This window comes from Lycium ferocissimum, chromosome 2 (assembly GCF_029784015.1).
Source record: "Lycium ferocissimum isolate CSIRO_LF1 chromosome 2, AGI_CSIRO_Lferr_CH_V1, whole genome shotgun sequence".
Taxonomy (NCBI): domain Eukaryota; kingdom Viridiplantae; phylum Streptophyta; class Magnoliopsida; order Solanales; family Solanaceae; genus Lycium; species Lycium ferocissimum.
The window spans coordinates 58,776,837-58,797,898 of record NC_081343.1 but is presented as its reverse complement, the minus strand read 5'-3'; the positions used below and the strand labels follow the sequence as shown (position 1 = coordinate 58,797,898).

Here is a 21,062-nt window from a genome sequence, read left to right as displayed (position 1 = left end):
TTTGTATACTATACATTAATTACTGATTTAGGGGCCATAATTTTTATAAATCAATTAACTATTTTCTTTTAATGTAAAAAAAGTACTTAAAATACTTTATAATTTTTCAAAAATAATCTATATTGATGAAAAATGGGCCCTAAAAAATGAGGGGCTTAAAGCCTAGATTTTAGTGGCTTCACTCAAAAGCCACCCTACTTGCATACTTGTTAAGTGGATTTGAGAGAATGGTTTTATCTTAAATACTACTCACTGAGCCAAATAGGATTCGTATTGGTAGTCTGTGTTGGATCATGTGCTGAACCAAGTTGAAAAGTGAACCAGGATTTGAAGGTCGTGTCGAATTTTCTTGATAGGAATGTATAGTGTTCATCTCTTTTTTGAGTCAACTTAATAGGTTTTTTTTTAATTTGCAAATATGAAAAATTACATTTTAAAAATCAAGAAACGAACATAATTAACATCTTAAATAAGGAATCACACTCATTAACACCCATTAACAACATAAGTAAAATCAACTTTTTCATCAAGGACCTTGCATCTCTTATGTATATTAAAAAATGACTTTGCACAAGTAAAATAACATCTTCAATAAGGAAATTATACCAATCAAAATAAGAAAAATAATAGAAAAACTCTTCGGTAGGTAAATACTCCCCATAAGTAAATGTAGAATTAGATGAACTACAAAGTTCTAAAAAATAAATCATAAATTTCATGTCAAAATCCACGAAATTTCCATCACAATTTAAGTAGTAAAGTGATTTAAATTGAATTTAACAATTATAGAATAGCATAAATTTTTATAATACTCCCTCCGTCCATTTTTATTTGTCTATTATACTAAAAATATATATTCACTTTTACTTGTGAGTTATATAGTTAGGAAAATCAAGACATAATTTACCATTTTATACTTATTATTAAGTATTCCAATTCATTTCTCATTTTATTTATTGCTTATTAAGAGTGTCCCAGGTCAAATATAGACAAGTAAATATGGACGGAGGGAGTAATAAACAAAAGAAATTATTTTTAAAAAAAAAAAGAATTTTGATCTCAATCCAAAATTCCCATTGAGACCCAAGTTTTTCGATTTAAATACTCACAGATTTGAGATTAAGAGAAATACTTAATTTAAAGGATTTTGAAGTTTCTATTTGTGTGTTCTCGCCAGAGATCACGAGGAAATAAAATAATAGAAAAGAGGAAAATCAATATAAATAATAAAAAGATAAATACAAAATTTGGGACGAAAAAGCCTTTCTTGTAAAGGAAATAAAAAAGCCCAAGGAAAAATGAAAAATGCTCAAAATAGATTCAAACTTAGGTTTTACAATTTGGAGAGATTAAATATTTAACCTAATTTAAGCAAATTACAAAGTATATAAAAAATTTATTAATTGAGGGGGTGCCATGCCACCCCCATGGTAAAGGGTGGATCCGCCCCTGACTAGAGTCATTGTTTTGGTAGAAGAGTTAGTTGAAATCCAAACATATGTGTAGTTCGTGATTTTTACACCTTGAACGTAAAATTGAGTGTTCTCTATGTTTATGCTCTTCACCGTCCCACAGCCAAGTGCAAGATGAAACTGTTCCATAGAGTGGACTACGGGATAAGAGACTTTTGACATTTTTCTCGCATCCGCTTTCAGATCTTTGACATGCTATTGAGATATAATTATATAAATAAATTGTGCTCTCTCGAACGGCTTAATCTTTTAGATGAGATGGTCACACTTCAACACAACACATGCATTCCATTTCTGACTAGGTTTTCCGAAGAGGCATAAGTGATCCTAAGAAAGACTGATTCTTTTGCACATGTATATAGGTATTTCTATGCATTTTCTCCCTATCGTAGCCTAACCTTAAGGAATATGATTGCTCCTTTGGTTTCTTTGATCATTTGATTTCTACAAGTTTCTTTCCTAATGATGACAATTCTATGTAGAGTAAACATTACCCTGAAAAGACATAATTACTCTTAAACAGGAGAGGAGCAGAAAAATATATTCCGTCGACATGGAAAATCAAGTTTAACCTCAATTCAGTAATTAGAGGAGTCTATATAATAAACTGGAAAAGGATCTCGCAAAGAATTTTCTTCAAACAATATTTTGTCATTACAAAAATGATAGACAACCACTATCCCTCAATTGCATGCTAAATATTTAAGGTCACAATACAATTGACACATGACTTAATTTAGAAGTCGTCTTTCTTGTTAATTGCATCAAAATCTCTTTTACTTTTCTCTTGACAAATCATATTTGATTGTTGTATTATGGTTCGTGAAAATTTTAGGAGAAAAAAAATAAGGACAAGACATAAAATACAAAATATGATAAGTGGAAAAGTTCTTTGCATTTTCAGAAATTGACCATACTGGAACTTATCCTTTACGCGTCTACTTTGGGTTGGCAAAACTGTGTACTCAGCACTATCTCATTTTTGGTATCTTTGACATTCCTTATGTCTGATAGCTTTTAGAATTTGCAATAGCTTCGAACAACTCATTAAACTGTCACATTAACTTATTATTCGTATATTCTTATGTCTTCTTTTCCATGTTTTTTCTCTTCCTTGTTTTGGGAGACTCACACTTCAAATGATTTTGTCTAGTAAAAGTTTGGAATAAATAATTGTTCCTATTAGCATTAGTTGTTGTGGCTGTGAACTGTGATATGTAAAAAGAATAGTTCTCTTAGAAGTAGGCAAGTAACATTCTTAACAACATTGTAAACTGTAGTTTAACCATTCACCAAAGTTTTTTTTCTTTTTTCCCCTTCAGCCAATGTTAATATGCAGAATAAAATTAATGCAGCTTACTGCTAGTTGAATCTAGTCAAAGGAAAAAGGTGACTTGAGCATCACTTCTCTACCCAATCCATTCCTTCCACACAACCCCCCCCCCCCCCCCACCCAAAACAAAACCAACCCAAACCATTTTTTTAATTTTATTTTTATTTTTACATCAAGGAACAGCAATAGGATAGTGCAAAATTATCACAAGGAGTAAGCATGATTATTGCTTTATTTCTTTCTCCTTATTTTTAAGTGACGATGGGTATTCACCAAAAGCATCCCACCTACCCTCCACAAATGAACTAAGGCCGAAAGCAAAAAAGTTTGGATATGATTTCTCTCTACGTTAGTGTGCTTAATTGATTAGCTAAATCCCCTCTTAAAATATCTACATAATTGGTTGGGTTGATTTATTTTAATGAAATTTTTTAATGTTGAAATCGATTAATGTTATTTGATGTTAAGGGATTGATTTCTTTATCTGTTCAAATGATTTGGTGTGGGCTGTTTGTTATCTTTCTTAAGTTAAGGATTTTTTATAAATATAAAAGTATTGTCCCACAAGTTGTGAAAACCATCAAAATTTTTCAATTCAAACGTTTTAACAAGTTTATACAATTCTTACCAAATGAGTAAATTATAGTTCATAATAAAATTAATACGCTCTTGAAGGCCTTTCTAAAAATTACAACATCAATTGATCAAACTTTAGTTCAATAAAAAGGAAAATTTAACATGAATAGTAATGTAACTAACTACTTTTAATATAATCCTCGTATGTATCCTCTCAACAATATCTTCACGCCGAGCATGCATTTCTACTAACCCGATTTTTAAACATGATTGGTAGAAATATATCTACCAACTTATGGGTCTTTTTTTATAAAATATAAACGTATGAGTCAAATTTTACATTTATATTTTTTTAAAATCATGATTTCAAAATCATATCGGCCTTTTTTTTTGGATTTTTGGATGATTTGGGATTTCATCTCATGTGAGATGAAATCGAAATGAAATCGCGTGTCCATTCTTAAGTTGCGGTTTTTATAAATATAAAACCACTTAAGTTAATGGTAGTGAAATTTTCGTCATACAATCTTCTATTAAATTTTAAATAAAAAAATATGATCCAAAAAAGAAGATCTATTTTTATTTTTACATCAAGGAACAGCAAAGTCCTCATCACAAGGAGTGCGATTGCGAAAACATGATTGGTAAAATATATCTCGATATAAAATATAAGCGTCAAAATTTTTCCCTTATACAATCTTACCAAATTTTACATAATAAAATACTTTTTGAAATAGGTATCAATTGATTTCAAAGCTACAAATTCACATTTTTTGGATGATTTGGGATTTAAAGAAAGATAGAAAATAATCGCTTATACGTAAGTCAAATCCAAACGCCTACTAAAACTCCAGCAGAGTTAGAAAATTTGATTAATTGATAGGCCAACCAACAAGACCAATATTTAATAAACTGCCAATATACAATAAATCCGAATCTCTATTCAATAAGTAGTAATTGAGAGTGACCACAAGACTATAATGATGAAACAGCCTCGCAGCCTCACTACCAATATGTAGGCTCTTCCATTATTTCCCCTATCATAACTTGAATCTAGAATTAATGAAACCATACTCATGATTCATGGCAAAACTTCTCCACAGAAAAGAAAATATAAACAAATAAAGAACTAGAAGTGGCCCTATTTAGTTTCAGAACTAAAGTAGGTGCTTTATACTAAAAAAAATATCCTACTTTTGAGCCAAAAGAACTGTTTTTTCTGTTTTGGCTTCCAATAAACAAAAGAGATCTCCAGAGGACTGCTTTTTCAAAGATAAAAACTTCTTTATTCTTAATCCCGTTTTTCTTTTCTTAATCTTATTTTCCAATTTTCGACTATCCAAAAATATATTATAGCAAATAAAGATATTTCATTATTTTGTTCTACTCTCTCGGTCCTAATTTGTGTGACATTTTTTTACTTTCGAGAGTTGAACAAAAAAAACCTTTACCATGATCTATTTATATGCCCTCAAATAGTTATTTATTGTAACTTATAGTAATTTTTGTGTAGTTTTTAAATATGTAAATTATTTTTCAAAATAACTTAAAATATTGTATATCCGGATTCACGTCAAAATAAAAATATTTGATTCTCGAAATCTGAACTGTGTCACATAAATTGGGACAAATGGAGTATTAACTGTTTTTCAAAAACTAAATCCATACACAAATGGTCTTCCAAAACAAAACTGAACCAAATCAAGATTTCTACTCCTCCTGCCTGAATCTTTGGGATTATAAGGAAACAGAGCTTCCAAGAATCTCATTAGATACAACTTTTTACAAAAAGGTCCACCAAAGAATCCCTTACATGTGATCCTCCCCCAAAAAATATTCATCCACAGAATAATCACTCCTCTGCAAAACATTACTGCCCTCCACAATGAACTAATACTACTTTTTTATTAAACAAAGAAAAAGATTTCTGCTAAAGAACTAAGTTAATTGTACCTGAATCAATGAATAATAAAACAAACACAAGGCAACACTAAATAAAACATGCACATTCCTGTCAAATGTTCCCGCCTGTGCTCCAATATATCTTCTTGTGTTTGCTCCACTTGCTTGTGTCGCGTTCTCTACTTGACTTGTTTTATTGCTTACCTTCTTACTGCAATTTTAGTAATATATCGATTGTAAGTACAAGTTCTAATCCAAGATAATCACCAAAAGAAATAGGAAAACTACTCTGATTTTACAGCTACATAGCATAGGGAAATGAGAAAGACAAGGACAAATGGAATGGGAAAAAAAAGGACAAAAATTATGCTCACCTTCCTGGAAATATACAACTCCCGTGACCTGCAAAAATTCCCCACAAAAGGAAAGACACAAGTTCAGAGTTTCAGCTAAATAATTTAGAATAGACTTCACTAGAAAAAAGAGACAAATGGAGGCCTACACTTGCTAGCAGAACATACGAAAATGTAAGTTCTCAATTCTAAGTAAAAAAGTTTAATTAGAAGCCACAACATAGGCTGGTTAAGTTCAAAAATCTACAAAACAACAAATGCATTCTTGTGGTTCTATTCTAAGTGGGCACCATGGTTCCATTCTATTATTAATATGTTTCTTTTTTCTAACAAGAGTGTTGTCCGGTCCAACTTATGTGCACATCAACTATTCCACCAAGGCTTAAGCAAATTGAAAGAAATCACGTAAAGTTGTTTGTCTTTGCTGAGATTTGAACCCTGATCTTTCATGGTTTTCATTCACTTCATTGGCCGTTAAATCATACCCTTGGGTTCAACCGTTCAAGTATTTTATTTTATATTAATGAATATCAAGTACCCTTCTACTTGTTCACCACTAAAATGGAACATAAACTATGAGAAAACTAAAATCCTATTTCCAACATTTTTCCCACCATTCATGTAAAATCAGCAACTTTTGGTTCCATAAGTGGGCACTAAAGTTCCATTGTGGGCCTGGAAACCACTAGCTCATGAATTATTTTGCAGAATGCGACATTTATAATTACAGTGTCAATGTATCATTGCATCAACCTAAAAGGCTATTAAACATTCTGTTTTTGATGGTTCATAAAATATTTTACACCAAAATGTTGAACATAACATTGTTGGTGACCAAATTTAAATCCCCTGGCAATGAATAACTAATTGTAACTCATAAATCCACAACTAGAACTTCAAGACTTCATTTTTAATGCATTGAACTAATCTTTCTTGAAATATATAGAGACTGAGGTTATGATAGACTTACTTGGATCAGTTGTGGTGATCATGGCCACTCCCTTGAAGTCACAAGAAGAAGGAGATGACCCTTCCTTCTGATAATAGCTATCAAATGCATATGAAGCATGGTTCTTCACATCATTAGGCAGATAACAACTCTCCCCTGGCTGAATTTCGGAGCAATTTGCCCTCCCCGGTCCACAAGCCCAATCTAAAGCAGCCTGCAAAGTCTTCTTATCAATCCCATCCATAGCTATGCAATATGTTTGGTTAGTAGCATCATTAGCCAAGAATGTACCACTTCCAGACACATGAAGCAAGTAAACGGGCGTTGAATTCCCATGGAACAGCCCCCAATGCGCTTCAGACACAGGGGGTGACCTCAAATCCTCATTGAATAACTCATATATGTACACACTAGAAGTAATTTCCGGATGCAATGGTGTACCACTACGATCAATTGTATGCTTAATTAAATTGGAGTTATAAGTATCAGCATTGTCAATTGTAGCATAAGGCTCTTTAGAATCACCCTTTGAAGGCCATCCTGACTCAGTAACAAGAACTGCTACATCTGTAACATTGAGATTTTTCATGGAAAAATAGACTGAATCAATCATTGCATCAAACACATTGGTGTAATGAAGCAAAGTATTAGGATCCACCATCTCTTTAGAAGGTGTCAAGGGCTTGAAAAGAGAGTTGTCTATTGGAACAACCCCTTTATTCTGCATAAACACATAGTAAGGGTACAAATTCATCATCAAAGGTGACTGTGTCCTTGACAAAAACTGCAATAATTTAGAAAGAACTGAGCTCATAGACTGATTGAAAAAAGCCTGGGAAGGTGGAAAAGGGTCAAGAATAATGGAAGCAGCATTTGGGGTTGAAATCTTGATTTGGGTATGCAAATTTGCAGCCACTAAAGCACTATAAAGTGACTCAATTGCTGGCATAAGCAAAGGAGATGAAGTTGGCACAGTGATCAATATTTCATCCCCAACTGCAATAGCTGTGATAAGAGTTTGAGGGTAATAAGCTGCCACATTGCGCCCAATCCAGGCAGCTGCAGTAGTATTGGAGGAACCAATTGCAATAATTTGGTTATTAGGTACACTGATAATCACTCTGATTTTAGTCTTGGCTAGAGCTTTGAGTATATCAGGGTCAGCATCATAAAGCCTTATGTGTGTTATCTTCTGTAATTGCAGAAAAGCAACCAAGTCTGCAGGTGAAAGCAAATTGGAAACATCTGTACCTATGTTCACTCCCACATATGGCTCATCTTTGTCTTGCTGCACTTTTATCTCTGCAAAACAATTTTCATAAGGAAAAAAACACAAAATCAAGAAACCCCACAAAAAACAAAAAAAGACATGGTTTTTTAACAAAAGATTGATTCAAATGTGTTACCTGGTAAAAACTTGGAACTTGATGTGGAGAAGATGCAGCAGAAGAGAACAAAGAAGAAGAAAGGAGGGAACTTTTTAGTATTTGCCATTAAAGAGAAGCTTGTGGTTTTCTTGTATCATCTTCTGTTTCAGGGTCAGGTAGGGATTGCATTATCTTTGGATATTTTTTGCTAAATTTGGAGCAACGCATAAGAAGAAACCATATATTAGTAATACTTCTTGAAAGAAAAATGGACTTTAAGAAAGCTTTGGTGCATTATCTTACTGCAGTGATACATTATTTCTGTTCCTGTGGGATTAAAATGACAATAATGACCTCGTGAACCGACAAGAAAGTTGGAGAAAAGAAGTGACAATTCTGGAGGGCACTTTCTTTGTTTCTATGATGGTTTGGTACAAAAATTGGAACAGCATAAGTAAAATAACTGGGACTTTTTTTTTTTTCTGTTCCCCTTACTCAATTTTATTAGTTATACTTTGTTTTTAGTCCGTTTAGAAAAAATATTTTTTTCATAACCTTTTAACTTTCTATATGGCGAATTTAAAATTACAAGATTAAAGGGTATTTTGATACATTTTATATATCTTTAACTTAAAAACACAAAATTCAGAAATCTTCTTTTACGTTTTTAAATTTTGAATAAGTCAAAACTAGTCAAACAAATTGAAAAAGAGAGTAGTACTTACTATATATGACCACATTTTTATATAATCTCTACATGATTAATATTCTAACCAAACAATTCCTTAATGAGTGAAATAATTGGGACTTTTGTGGAAGATAAAATGCTTGAACTTAGAAGTAAAGACAAGATTTTAACTGAACTCTAGGCTACTTCTTGGAATTCTTTGGGATGCTTCTCAAATTCCAGGCTGGCTTTGCCTCTGTGTAAGGGAAAGGTGAAAAAGAAGGAAAAAAGTAAAAAGGTTGAAAATAAAACATGTGGAGGGAGACGCATGCTTGGCTGACACAGAAAGAACCCAAAGACAAGTACTGGAAAGCTTTTCTGGTATTAAAGATTTCCGAAAGAAACATATAAAGAAGGGAAATACTAGTTATACTAAGGGGAAAAAGGGAAAGAAACTTAAAGAGAGATTATAAAACTAACCTACCTAAATTAGGGAGTTGGAAGGAAAAAAAAATACTACTCAATTTCACGGAAGATAAAAAGACGCCAACATAAAAGATTTGTATATTTTTTACAAATACAAGCTTCTACTCTAACATGTGAAATTAGATCTGTTTACATTTGTGATAAGTTAGAAGATGATTAGTAGAAATTAAAGTGACGTGTTAAAGAAGAAATATGAGTTTAGTAACGATATACTCCACTATGCACACGGAATTCGAACGGTACAAGTCTAACAATATTAAAATTTACATGGAATTAACTAGAGACGAAATCGCTAATTTGTAGAAATCCTGCTAATGCTGTTTTAGCTAAACGACCCTTGCTGGACATCCATAGTTGATTTTAGCTAAAGATATTGGTTATAACTAATTTAGCTATGACGTTTTGCAAGGCAACATTTGCAAATGTTAGCTTGGATTAATTCTAGGTAAACTCATAGCTAATTTATGTAGAGGATATTGACTTTACAATCAGCTAGGAATATCCCCATCTGAAATGTTTCTTGCTAGGGTCACTCCGAGCCTTTTCTCTTTGCTAAATTTACATTTTTACAAATGAGATAGAAGATGTTTTAATCATTAAAGAAAACATTCACATACTACATAAAGGTTGGTCTGGAGAACTAGAATCATTGTGTCCATTTTGCCATATTCTTTCCATCTTTACCTCCACGACTTCAACACAATCTTCATACCTTGGTGTGATATCCACCTCCTTTATTCATTGTTATGTACTCTGAAACAAAACAAAAAAGGTAACTAGATATTGAAGAATCAAATAACAAAATCTATCAAATCACAGAAAATAAAGTTAACAATCCACAAATAAAACATGGTTTACTTCTTTCTACGAGCACTTAGATACATGACCATCACTAGCTCCCACTGATTCTCCATAGAGAGATTTAAAACCCCTTTGAAAGGCAAAAAACAAAGCAAAGAGAGCAACAGAAATAAGAAAAGAAAAATAGATCCTTCCACGAAACGGACGGAAGTAATACGAGCAAATCAAAAGAGTCCCGTCCCTACCACCTACCAAAATGAATGTGTTCGATTGAGGTCAACAAAAGAGATTCAGGAAACACAAGCATGAATAAGTTCAAGAATATGGCCTCCCAATTTGCATGATTTTTGTCACAACCTGATTACAAGAGAAGATTTTCTATACTCTCAAAACTATTTGTTTTCCCAGTACATAGTTAAGAATCAAGCTCAAGCTCTCCTCTAAGTGAATTTCAAGTTCAACCTAGGAGGCTGTTGAGTCTAGGTCCTAGGAGGTAAAATGCAAGTTATTTCAGTTTCAGAAAGGAAAATAAAAATAAAAAACCAAGTTATTACTAAAATTGTAGTAAGATGAAGTCCTGCATGTTACCTCTTATGGGCCATCCCTAAACTTGTCAATCACACTTAAGCCAAACCAAAAACAAGTCTCCTGAACAATCAGTTTGTCAATTCCAGAAGCGACAACTTTTACTTTCATCTCTTAACATATCATGGAACATTTACAAGCTTTGTACGTCGAGTTGCGGGATCAACTTCTACTCGAAGCCCAAGTCCAACAAGTTCTGGAACATCAACAGTTCCTTGAAGCTCCAAATCAGCAATAGCTCGTTGGTTTTCTGCATTTCCTTCCAATAGGTTTCGCACACACCAGATTCCCCACTCCCTTAAGAAAGGATTATCTTCATCTACAACACACTGTTGTAGCAGTAGAAGGATCCCATTTTTGTCTCTAATCTCATCTTGGACATACCTTCTCCTATAAGCACAATTTCCAAGGATGGCAACGATATCTCTCCGGAAACCTTGGTATGGACAACACCTAAATGAAGAAGATACTGTCTCCTCCTTGATCTGATCCTGCTTCATTGCTTTCCTGATTGTCGTTGGCGGTTCAAGATCTCGAAGCAAGTCCAAAAGATATTCAATAAGCCCAGAGGAAACAAGTTCGTCCACGACATCCTTTGAACTTTTTTCCTTAGAGCTTGTCAAGTGATCACAAGCGCAAATATCTCTCAAGATGGTGACAGAGTATCCTAGAACATCAATAGGAGCAGACCCCATCGGAAGACCACCTTTCCCTCTTATTGAAAAGTCAACAACCACAGCAGCACTCTTCAATATCCCAAAGATACTTAAAGCAAAATCATCAGAAACAACAATATGCTCTATTCCCTCATTCAAGATCTCTGAAAGTACACTCAACAGAAAAGGCTGCTCAATAACAAATTGATCAGCTACATGTGTAACAACACCATTGTTCTCAATGGAAGGATATGAATGTAATTTGAAGAAAATTGACGAAATGTAGGAGCCTTCAATGCAAATTTTTGAGAGCAACAGCGTTAACCAATCTTCTTTAAAACCAACTGCAAAAGAGTATGAAAGCATAAGCTTACCACAATAATCAACTAACAAAAGTTCTGAATATATCACAGTTACAAAAACCACAGGTCTTTACCGGCTGATGCAGTACGTAAAATTTCTATCAGAATGGGCAACCCTTGCTGTGAACATAAATCTTTTAGCAGTGCATCAGTACCATTACAGCAAGTGTAAATGACCATACATAAAGGATCACATATTTCTCTGCTTCTAACTCCAGCAAATTTCAAGAACTTATGAGGAAACAATTGGTACCACACATCACATTGACGTTCTCCCCCACCCACAGAGTAGTTCCCCAGAAGTTGCAGCCCAACTCGAATAATCGCACAATCAGGATCAGGAGTAAGTCCTAGAGATGTAATAACATCCATGACAATTTCAACTCCTCTTTGTTGAAGAAACTCATACTGATTTTTTATCTCCCCAGCACACAGGTTCCTAAGTAACTTAAGAGACAATAAAAGGAGGTGGCGGTAAGAGATAGATGACAGAGACTGGCAGAGACGGAGAACAGTGGTGACAACACTTTTGGATGACAGATCTAACCGTCCACCAGCCTCTTTGGCAACTTCTATCAGCTTCTCTAGTGCATTTTCTAAAGAAGATGAGTTTGACACAAGTAATAATGATTTGACAACATTTTCCGGGATAGTAAGCTCTGCTACAGTTTTATCATCCACAGCAAGCTCTGGTACAACTTTATCATCCATCGCCTAACAAGGAATGCAGAAAAATGAATGAATGAATGAGAAGGGTCAATTCGCTAAAACAACCTTCTTAATTGCCTTCTGGAGGTCTATAAAAACTTGAAAAAGTGATGGAAAACTGTATCTTGTATTGAACATCACAATAAATTTAAATACATGTCTGCAGTGACTATCTTCTTAAGAGTACTCCTTGTATTAGGAGACTTGCACTAATCAAAATACTGACAAAGCTTATCTAACTGAAAGATAACACTTAAAGCATATGTAGTAACTAATCTATTCTAAAGGAAAAAAGAATCAGAAGATCATTTGACAATAATTGAACATGGATAAAAGAATCAGAAGATGCAAACTTTATTGCTACAACCAAGGTGAAATCAAGCAGAAATCACAAGAATACTGAAAATAGAGATACATGAAATACCAATCAAACAAGAAAGAGAACAAACAGATCTCAAATACAGAAAGAAAGAGGATAAATAACAAGAAGCCCACCTAAAATCAACTGTTTTCTTCTATATATCACTGAAAGCACAATATGTGACTACATAGATTTAGCTAAAGAAAAAGGCACTATCTCATTTTAAACGTGTACTAGATTGATGTCAATCTTTGTTCCAAACAACCCAACTCTTCTAACTGTTCTCTCCTAGATAAATGGTTTAATTTCGTAAGCACATTAGGTGCTGATTAATCTTCTGCTACAATCACGTTGTTCCACGGCCATGCCAACCTTCTTTATTCTATTCGTTAATTTATTTCTTTGAAATGAACAACAATTTCTTCCAAATAAAACAAAAGCAGTTTTTATTTTTTTTTTTATTGAGAAGGAAAGGAGGAATGCAACACGAGGATTTCTCAGGGGTTCACCCATCCTTCGTAGTTACAAAATAAGTTTTTCCAATTCCCACTTGCTATCACAGAGAAAACCAAACCCCTTTAAAACAGAAGGCAATCAAACTTGTCTGCAGAATAGTGCACAGAACAGGGAAAGCTTAGAAAAGACAGGAAATTAAATTTCACCTCAGGGGCAATACGGGAGGAAGAAAAGTGAACCCACCAAGCAGCTATAAAGAGAAAATCAAACAGACCAAAACACTGAAGTGAGAAAGAAGTTGTAACTTGAAAGTGCCTGGCAAGCACTACTTTAATGGGAAACCCTGCGTTGCCTAGGGTTCTTCTTTTCCTTGTTTTTTTTCAGAATAAAATTTTCACTTTCAACTCAATTTAGATATAGGAGTATAAATTTTAAAAACTTTTAATTCGTACTAGGAAAAGTGTCGACCATTTTGTATTCTGTTTTGGTTTGATTAAATTTGTATTTTTCGAATAAAAAAAAAAAAAAGTAAAAACGTAGTACAAATCGAGATATGGGTTTTTAGAATATCGTAGAGGAATATGCATATTACTATTATATATAAGGGACTACAAAAGGGCTTTTGTAGTCCTCACAAAATTTTCCCAAAAAATGTCAAACTTTTCAATTAATTACTTCTAGCTCCTGATCTTATTTTTTAAAGTCAAATTTATTTTTTGTTTATTTATGGTTTACTTTTTAAGAGCTATCGAACAAGAGAGAGAGAAACGTTAGTAAAAAATAATATCACCAATGTACTTTCTACTGAGAAAAAGAAAAGAAAATATCACCCTCGTATTTACAAGCACAAAATTCAAAAGTGAAATATCTGATCAATTTTTCTAATCTTTGCAAATAGAATTCTTAATGAATAAAATTATTACTATATGTTAAAAATTTAAACATGGAATGAGCTAATATTAAGATTTTGAACTAAGAAGAGATAAATACTTCCTTTAATGGTAAGAATAAATAGTTAAGTCTCTGAAATAATTTATTAGATGAAAATGGAATTTAATTCTTTTCCAAATCATCATATAAGTAGAAATACTTTTCAAGCTGACAAAACTCTTAGGGATGGCTTGGTACGATGGATAAGCAAAAATAGTGATGAGATAAAAATTTAGTACAAACTTATCCTTTGTTTGACTACTAATCGTGGGATAAGTTATCCCAGGATTAAAAATAGTGTTGGGATAACCTATACCCATCCGAGGGTGGAATAGTAATCCTGGATAACTTATCCCAGGATAAAACAGTGAAATTGACTAAAATAGCCCGAGGTTCTCAAAACCCTTTTTTTTACTACATAAGGTGGAGAGTATTTTTGTAAACAAACAACAACTTTTTTCTTAAAAGTTATGCAATGCATATTATTTTTAATACAACAAACCAAACAATCAATAAAAAATAATATCAGGATAACTAATCCAACATAAATAATCTCAATATAACTTATCCCAACATAATTAATCCCATCATAACTTGTGTTCAAACCAAACGGCCCCTTAATATAGTATTAAGACTCAGATTGGTAAAATGCGAACTTGAGGCAATAAGGAACAAATACAAGACAAAATGTATTGTTAATGTGTTATCATTAATGTTCTTCTTCCTTTTTTGCGTTCATTGCATCAAATAGCAGCTTATTTGCTGTAAATTATTAATTCAACAATAGAGCACAAAAAATATCAACATATTCAAATACCTTCTCCAACCTTTTCCTTTCCTAATCATATCCACCACAAAAACCAATCATTTTGATATCAACATAATTCTTGTCACGCCCCGATCCTGGGCCTAGACGTAACACGGCACCCGATGTCTGACTACATGTGACCGAGCGAATCAACTGGCTGACTGTATCAACAAGTGGTAGCATTAACATACTGAATGCGGAAAATAAACTAACACATGCTGATATACTGAAAGTCTGAATGATACATAATTAAAGTGCGGAAATGCTAATATAAGTCTGAAGCATAACTGTAGCCAACATAGCTTAACATGAAAAGCTCACTACTTTAAATAATCTAGTATAAGTCTCTAATGAAATCGCATCTTGGCAAAATATACGTAAATACTAAAAACCGTAAAGTAATATAAGGCCTCCGAAAGAATTGGGGTTACCAATCGGTCCATCATTGGTGATACTAGCGATAAATGCGTCGTCACAAACTTGCCGTTACACACACGCGAGATGCGGCTACAAAGAAAAAGGGATGTCGGACATTTGAATCTTGCCTTTGGTATGTAAAGCATGGCGAAAGAAAGAACCGTTTTAATCTTTATCCTACAAGTGGGCGCTCGAGGAAAGGGCAACCCAAATCAATAAACATGTAATAAGTACTGAAACTGAAACTGAACATAAGTACTCCCTGCCTTGAATGAGAAACCATTTGTTTATCTGAGTAAATAATCTGCGGCCTCAGGCCCAATATATATGGGCACAAGCTGCTGCCTCTGGCCCAATTATACGTATACATAACTGTGGCCTCAGGCCCAAAGATGTATAAAACATAAACTGCGGCCTCAGGCCCAAATACAGGTGTATCAAGGAGCTTAAAGTCATACTATAATGCATAATACTGAAATATGGAATCATGTTGGACTACATAATACTGAAATACTGAATAGAACTAGACTGAGACATGTATTCATGAACTCATTATGGAGTTAAAAGCAAACTGTTCGTAAGCAATCTGAGCATTACTACCCTGAGACATGAAATCATACTAACATGGCTTTGAGAGTCATAATGAAATACTGATATGAGATACTGAGCATGAATTTATACTGAGACATTCAAGCATACCAAAGTGCTGATATGCAGCACTGACTATTACTATACTAGCTAAGACATGAATTTATGAACTGTTTATGAGAACTGAAACTTTAACTAGTTTATAAACATGCTGAGTTTCTAGACTGAGACTCATAGGTATAAAACACGAGTAATTTGATTACGTTCTGGGTTCACAACGTTGGGAATGAAAGTCATGAACAAGCTACGAAACTAGGGAATAGAAGTTTTGCAACTATTCAAGGAGACTAAGCTGAACTATATTTCTGAGGCAATTCATAACGTTGTAAAAGAAACATAGCGTGGGGAGAATCATTAACATCCCAAACGTAGAGAGTTAGCCTCACATACCTTAACTTCTTGCTTTTGAGCGTAGTACAACGTTCGTCAACCCTTCCAAGTTTAATCTATAGCAATACAAGTCAAAGGGATTTCACATTAGCAATAATATCCATGCTTTAGTCATCTAATCATTTTATCAAACATTTCGTGGGCATAAAGCTTCATAACCCTTACTAATGGTGTTTTCTCCACCCAATTCTCACTTTCTTGCTTCTAGGTGATTCTACAATCTCAAATAGATATAATTAACATCATTCTTCGTCACCCATATGATTACAACAATCCTAAGTCAACAATCCAAACCATACAATAGTTCACATGTTTCTTACTATCTAACCCACTATCTCTCAAGAACTTAGAGTCCATAATCACCAATTCAAATCTATAATCGATTAGGATAGGAAAGTCTTACATACCTTATTAGCTTCAAACCCAAAGGAAAATCCAACTTTTGATGAAGAACTTCAATTCCTTCACTTTAACCCTTGAGAAGGATTTTCTTGAAAACCTTAGGATTGTAGAGTAGGATTTCGCTTAGTATTCATGGAAGAACCTTACCTTGATGTGGGAGGATGAGGAAAGGAGAGAAAATTCGTGCTAGGGTTTGAAGAAGTGAAGAACGGAATGAAAAATCAAGAAAAACGAATCAAGAAAAACGCACTTAAAAAGGTTGTAGGGATCGCACGTCAAGGTGGACATTTTGCGTGCCCAGGTAGCGCACACAGGGGCACGCGCACGGGCACGCAATGGACGTCGCTTCGTTGTCCGTCTGCGCGAGACATGGCCTTGGGTCGTCAGTCTACACGCGTTGCATGCCCGTGGACGAGCACCACTGATAACTCTTTAGTAAAACGTGCATAACTTTTTGCACATAGCTCTGATTGACCTGATCCTTATATGGATGAAAAGGTATTTTCAAACACTTTCTACACCTCCCATCTTGGTTCCGAGATATCCCCATGTTACCGGTGAAACCTTAGCCCGAAAATATCGGGTGTTATAATTCCAGAGTCTAGTCTAAGGTTGGTTGCAGCTACAACATTTGTGTTGTCAAAATTTTACGCCCTGCTTGCTAACAGAGACAGAGATTAACAAGAAGTTCTGTGTGGGCCAAAAATTGAAGAGATTGTAAATGTTTGGTTGGTTGCATAACACATGGTATATGGATTTTCCATAGTAGATTGCATTAGTCTTAGTCTATTATACTGAAAACATAGAAAGTTTTTCCCGTCCATTGGTTACACGCAATTAACAAAGTGAACGAATTCGGATAAATACAATAGAGAATCTACTATCAAAAGTAAGAGTTTGTTCTTAATAATAGAGACATAGGAGAATTAGATCAAGAATGAGAGAAGACGGACAAAATCTATTATATGGAGAAAGTAAACATGAGAAAACTCTTTTCTTCAACCCACAAAATTGAGCCCCCAGACATATATACTTCTCTACTTGAGAAGGATGGGAAAGTACAAATTTATTAGTCTTAAGAAAGGAACTAAGGAAAATAAAATGCAGAGGAGAATGGAGAGCCGCCATATACCAACACTATACAAGAAAAACTTTAAAAGGGCCAAAGAGGAATGTGCCCTTAGCCACCATTCTTCACTATATTCTACCAACCCTATCTCTCCCTCTTGTATTACTCCTTTGTGAAAACAATGGTGATTGATCAAGCACCATTTGCCTTTCATCTGAGAGCATTCACAAAAGCCAGCAAGGAGTCTACATCCCTCTTCTCTGAAGGGTACTTAATGGGCTTTGAAGTGTGCTTTGGAAAGAAGAGTATTGTAGGGAAGCTTCCGAGTTGCAATTCTTGCTGTGCGAATGCTTTCTGCTCACCATCTGCCCTGAATTTCCCGACCTTCACACCGGAACCAGCCAACTTCTCAGCCAATTCAACATAGGATCCTTCCATTGCCTGGCAAAATTGGCACCAAGGTGCATAAAGAACGACAAACCAAGGCTCTCTTCGGTCTTCCAATTTTAGTAGATTCTCAACTCCAGGCTTACTCAAGGTAACAATGTCCTTGGTATCAAAAATATCAGCAACAGTAGCAGTACCATTTGTTTGGACAGCGCCATTTACACTTTCATCCTTGATGTTGCCCTTGTGCAAGCCACACTCCTTGGCCTTGGCATCTTCCCACCACCATCTTCCCTCTCTCTCGTGTTGCCCAGGGAGGACTGGCCTTGTGCAAGGTTCACATCCAATGGAGACATAACCTTGTGAATGTAATGAGTTCACTGGCACATTCATGGCTCGCAGGAAGTTCCAAATATCACTTCCGTCCACATTAGCCACGGGGTTCCACTTCACCAAGCTACCAGCACCACCATCCGATCCCTCAAAAGAAGGGTCCACCTGAACAACGGGGATTTCTGATCGAGTTCCAGGAGACTGATCTTTACGTTGCCCTGTGATCCATGCGCGTAAGCCCTTGAGGGCTCTCCTCAGAGGCCTAACCTTCCTTACACGGCAGCACTCTTGGTGGCCATCCTCATAGAAAGAGAAAAGACCTTTGCTCCTAACTAGGGCCTGAACTTCAACTGAATCAGGGAACATGTACTCAATGCGAATACCATAGTGCTTCTCCACTGTGTCAAATAATTGGTATGTCTCCGGATTCAACCTCCCAGTATCAAGACTGAAAACTCTGAATGGTCGACCAGTTAAATGTGCATACTCTATCAAAGCAACATCTTCAGCACCACTGCAGAATAAGGAAATCATCAGAGAGCAGCATTAGGAAGAGAATCACTTTGCAAGGTCGTCATTTTGCTAGAAAATAAAGGAGAGAGAGCTCTCAAATGAAGACATTTTGATGGACAAGTGAAGTCACACATATCAGGATGTTGAACATAATGCTATACTTGTTAACAAATGAAATGCTATTCTAGAGGCTTTGGATTCACCACGATATTCATAACAAAGTTTCAAACAAAATACAGATAGTGTGCAAAAAAGAAGAATTAGAAAACTTCGCAAATCAAAAACGAGTGCCTCTTGGCATTAATCAAGGAGTAATTCAGCAGAAGTCCATGACATGATCAGCAAGGTTCATAACAATCCACTTTTATGATATAGCATGATTTTCTTTCTCAGGCAATTCACATGTAACGTTTAAAAAATAAAAAAATAAAAAACTTTCCGTTCGCTTCAAATACTAAAATTCATCAGTATTCTAGCTTGAAAGCATTCAAAAACTCATGTGATCTCTATAAGGAAATGCTCAGTTAACATATAAAAATATGAAATCGAAGAAATAGAAATAAGCATCATGAAGATAAGCTATGATGACCAAAGTTTTCTTTGTCCCCAAATCATGAACCTTCTCCGTTACAAGAAGCCACTGTTTGTTTTCTCTACATTTATTATGCACATTAAAGTGGATTTTCGTATACTATCATAGAAAACATCAACAACATAATTGGGTGAACAAACTCACTCATACTGAAGCTAGATAAAAAAAAAAAACAAGTACCTGAAAGCAATAGCAATGTCATCCCCAAATTTCTCAAGGGCCTTGTCCATAATCTCAAGAGGAGAAGCATTTTGAAGCTCCTTAGCCAATTTCTCAAAGTCCTCTTCGTCAGCTTTCTCAATTAACTCTGCAAATTCACCAAAAAAACAAACATTTAGCCCAAAAATCATTTTCCATCCTTCAACATCATCAAAACAAACACATGCAATCACAAATATTGAAAAATCAATATACCAGGAGCCATAATGGTTGCTGCTGAGGGAACTATTGAATCATTCCTCTTAGGCTCAGCATTCAATGGCTTCATTGCCAATCGTCTCCTTGAATTCAAAGCAGTCGACAAGATTTGAGGCCTATCCAATGGCTGAAAGGTACCCAATTGTGATACTGCAAACACAAAAAAGAATAAATAAATAAGTAAAAGCCAAAACTTTTTAAGAACCCAAGAATATATGAACCCAGATGCAAAATTCTCCACAAATATTGAACTCAAAATTGAAACTTTGAAGGGAAAAACAACTTTAAAATCTGAAAAAAGATCAAAAGAATTTTTCAACCCAGATGCATTATCCAAATAAGAAATTCAAATACAGCACAAATCTGAAATAAGAATTCTAACCCAGATGCTAAATTGATCCAAAAATAAGGATAAAAATTGAAACTTTAAAGGAAAAAAAAATCTGAAAGAAAATTGGAATCCAGATGGTAAAATGCTTCAAATAATCACATTCTAGGATAAACACTAAAACTTTGAAAGGAACAAGAAAAGGGTAATTGAAATTTGAAGTAAAAAATAAGCCAAAACCTGAAAGAATAATTCAAGCAACTTGAAACCCAAATGCTACAAATTATCACATTGTAGGATAAAGATTAAAACTTAGAAAGGAAAGAAGGTAAAGGGGGTACCTTTTGGCTGTTGATAAAAAGAAGAAGACGAAGAACCATGAATAGCAGATGAAGAAGTGAAAGCCAAAGCCATTTTGAGAGAGATATCACACACAAATAATACAAAGAAAGATTTGTTTCAACCAAAGAAACACTAAATATTTCTTTGTGAAAATATAGGGAAGAAGATGGCTCTGTGTTTGTGTGTGTGGGTTTGAACAGAGATGAAAACATGGTGAGAAGTATTAAAAGGGAACCTGAAGACAGGGCGGCCTTGTAGGTTCATTGAACCTGGACGTGATTTCGATTTTGAATGTGGTCTGACGTGGCAAGATCTTATTGGATGATGGATCAAGTTGTGCATCAGCGCTTGGGTCATGTGGCGGGAAAGAGAAAGGAAGAATCGTGGTGGTGAGAGAATGCGCATTTCTGACCAGTCAAATGTTTCTTTAGATTCTGGTTTAGATTTAATTT

At 34.6% G+C, this 21,062-nt stretch overlaps 3 protein-coding genes across 3 annotated transcripts; all 3 read right to left on the bottom strand.

Annotated features, from left to right (window-relative positions):
- Positions 1–5,118: 5,118 nt before the first annotated feature.
- Positions 5,119–8,373, bottom strand: LOC132046350 (glucan endo-1,3-beta-glucosidase 1). Its single transcript, XM_059436952.1, has 4 exons — positions 7,992–8,373; positions 6,607–7,887; positions 5,658–5,685; positions 5,119–5,494 (listed from the first exon to the last, which is right to left on the bottom strand). The coding sequence occupies exons 1-4, from the start codon at positions 8,077–8,079 to the stop codon at positions 5,320–5,322; spliced, it is 1,572 nt and encodes a 523-aa protein (XP_059292935.1). The 5' UTR covers positions 8,080–8,373; the 3' UTR covers positions 5,119–5,319.
- A 925-nt stretch (positions 8,374–9,298) lies between these two features.
- Positions 9,299–12,847, bottom strand: LOC132046351 (uncharacterized). Its single transcript, XM_059436953.1, has 3 exons — positions 11,584–12,847; positions 10,495–11,491; positions 9,299–9,858 (listed from the first exon to the last, which is right to left on the bottom strand). The coding sequence occupies exons 1-2, from the start codon at positions 12,218–12,220 to the stop codon at positions 10,614–10,616; spliced, it is 1,515 nt and encodes a 504-aa protein (XP_059292936.1). The 5' UTR covers positions 12,221–12,847; the 3' UTR covers positions 9,299–9,858; positions 10,495–10,613.
- A 4,720-nt stretch (positions 12,848–17,567) lies between these two features.
- On the bottom strand, positions 17,568–20,805 carry LOC132046349 (5'-adenylylsulfate reductase 1, chloroplastic-like). Its single transcript, XM_059436951.1, has 4 exons — positions 20,610–20,805; positions 19,938–20,090; positions 19,704–19,830; positions 17,568–18,932 (listed from the first exon to the last, which is right to left on the bottom strand). The coding sequence occupies exons 1-4, from the start codon at positions 20,680–20,682 to the stop codon at positions 17,909–17,911; spliced, it is 1,377 nt and encodes a 458-aa protein (XP_059292934.1). The 5' UTR covers positions 20,683–20,805; the 3' UTR covers positions 17,568–17,908.
- Between the last annotated feature and the right edge of the window lie 257 nt (positions 20,806–21,062).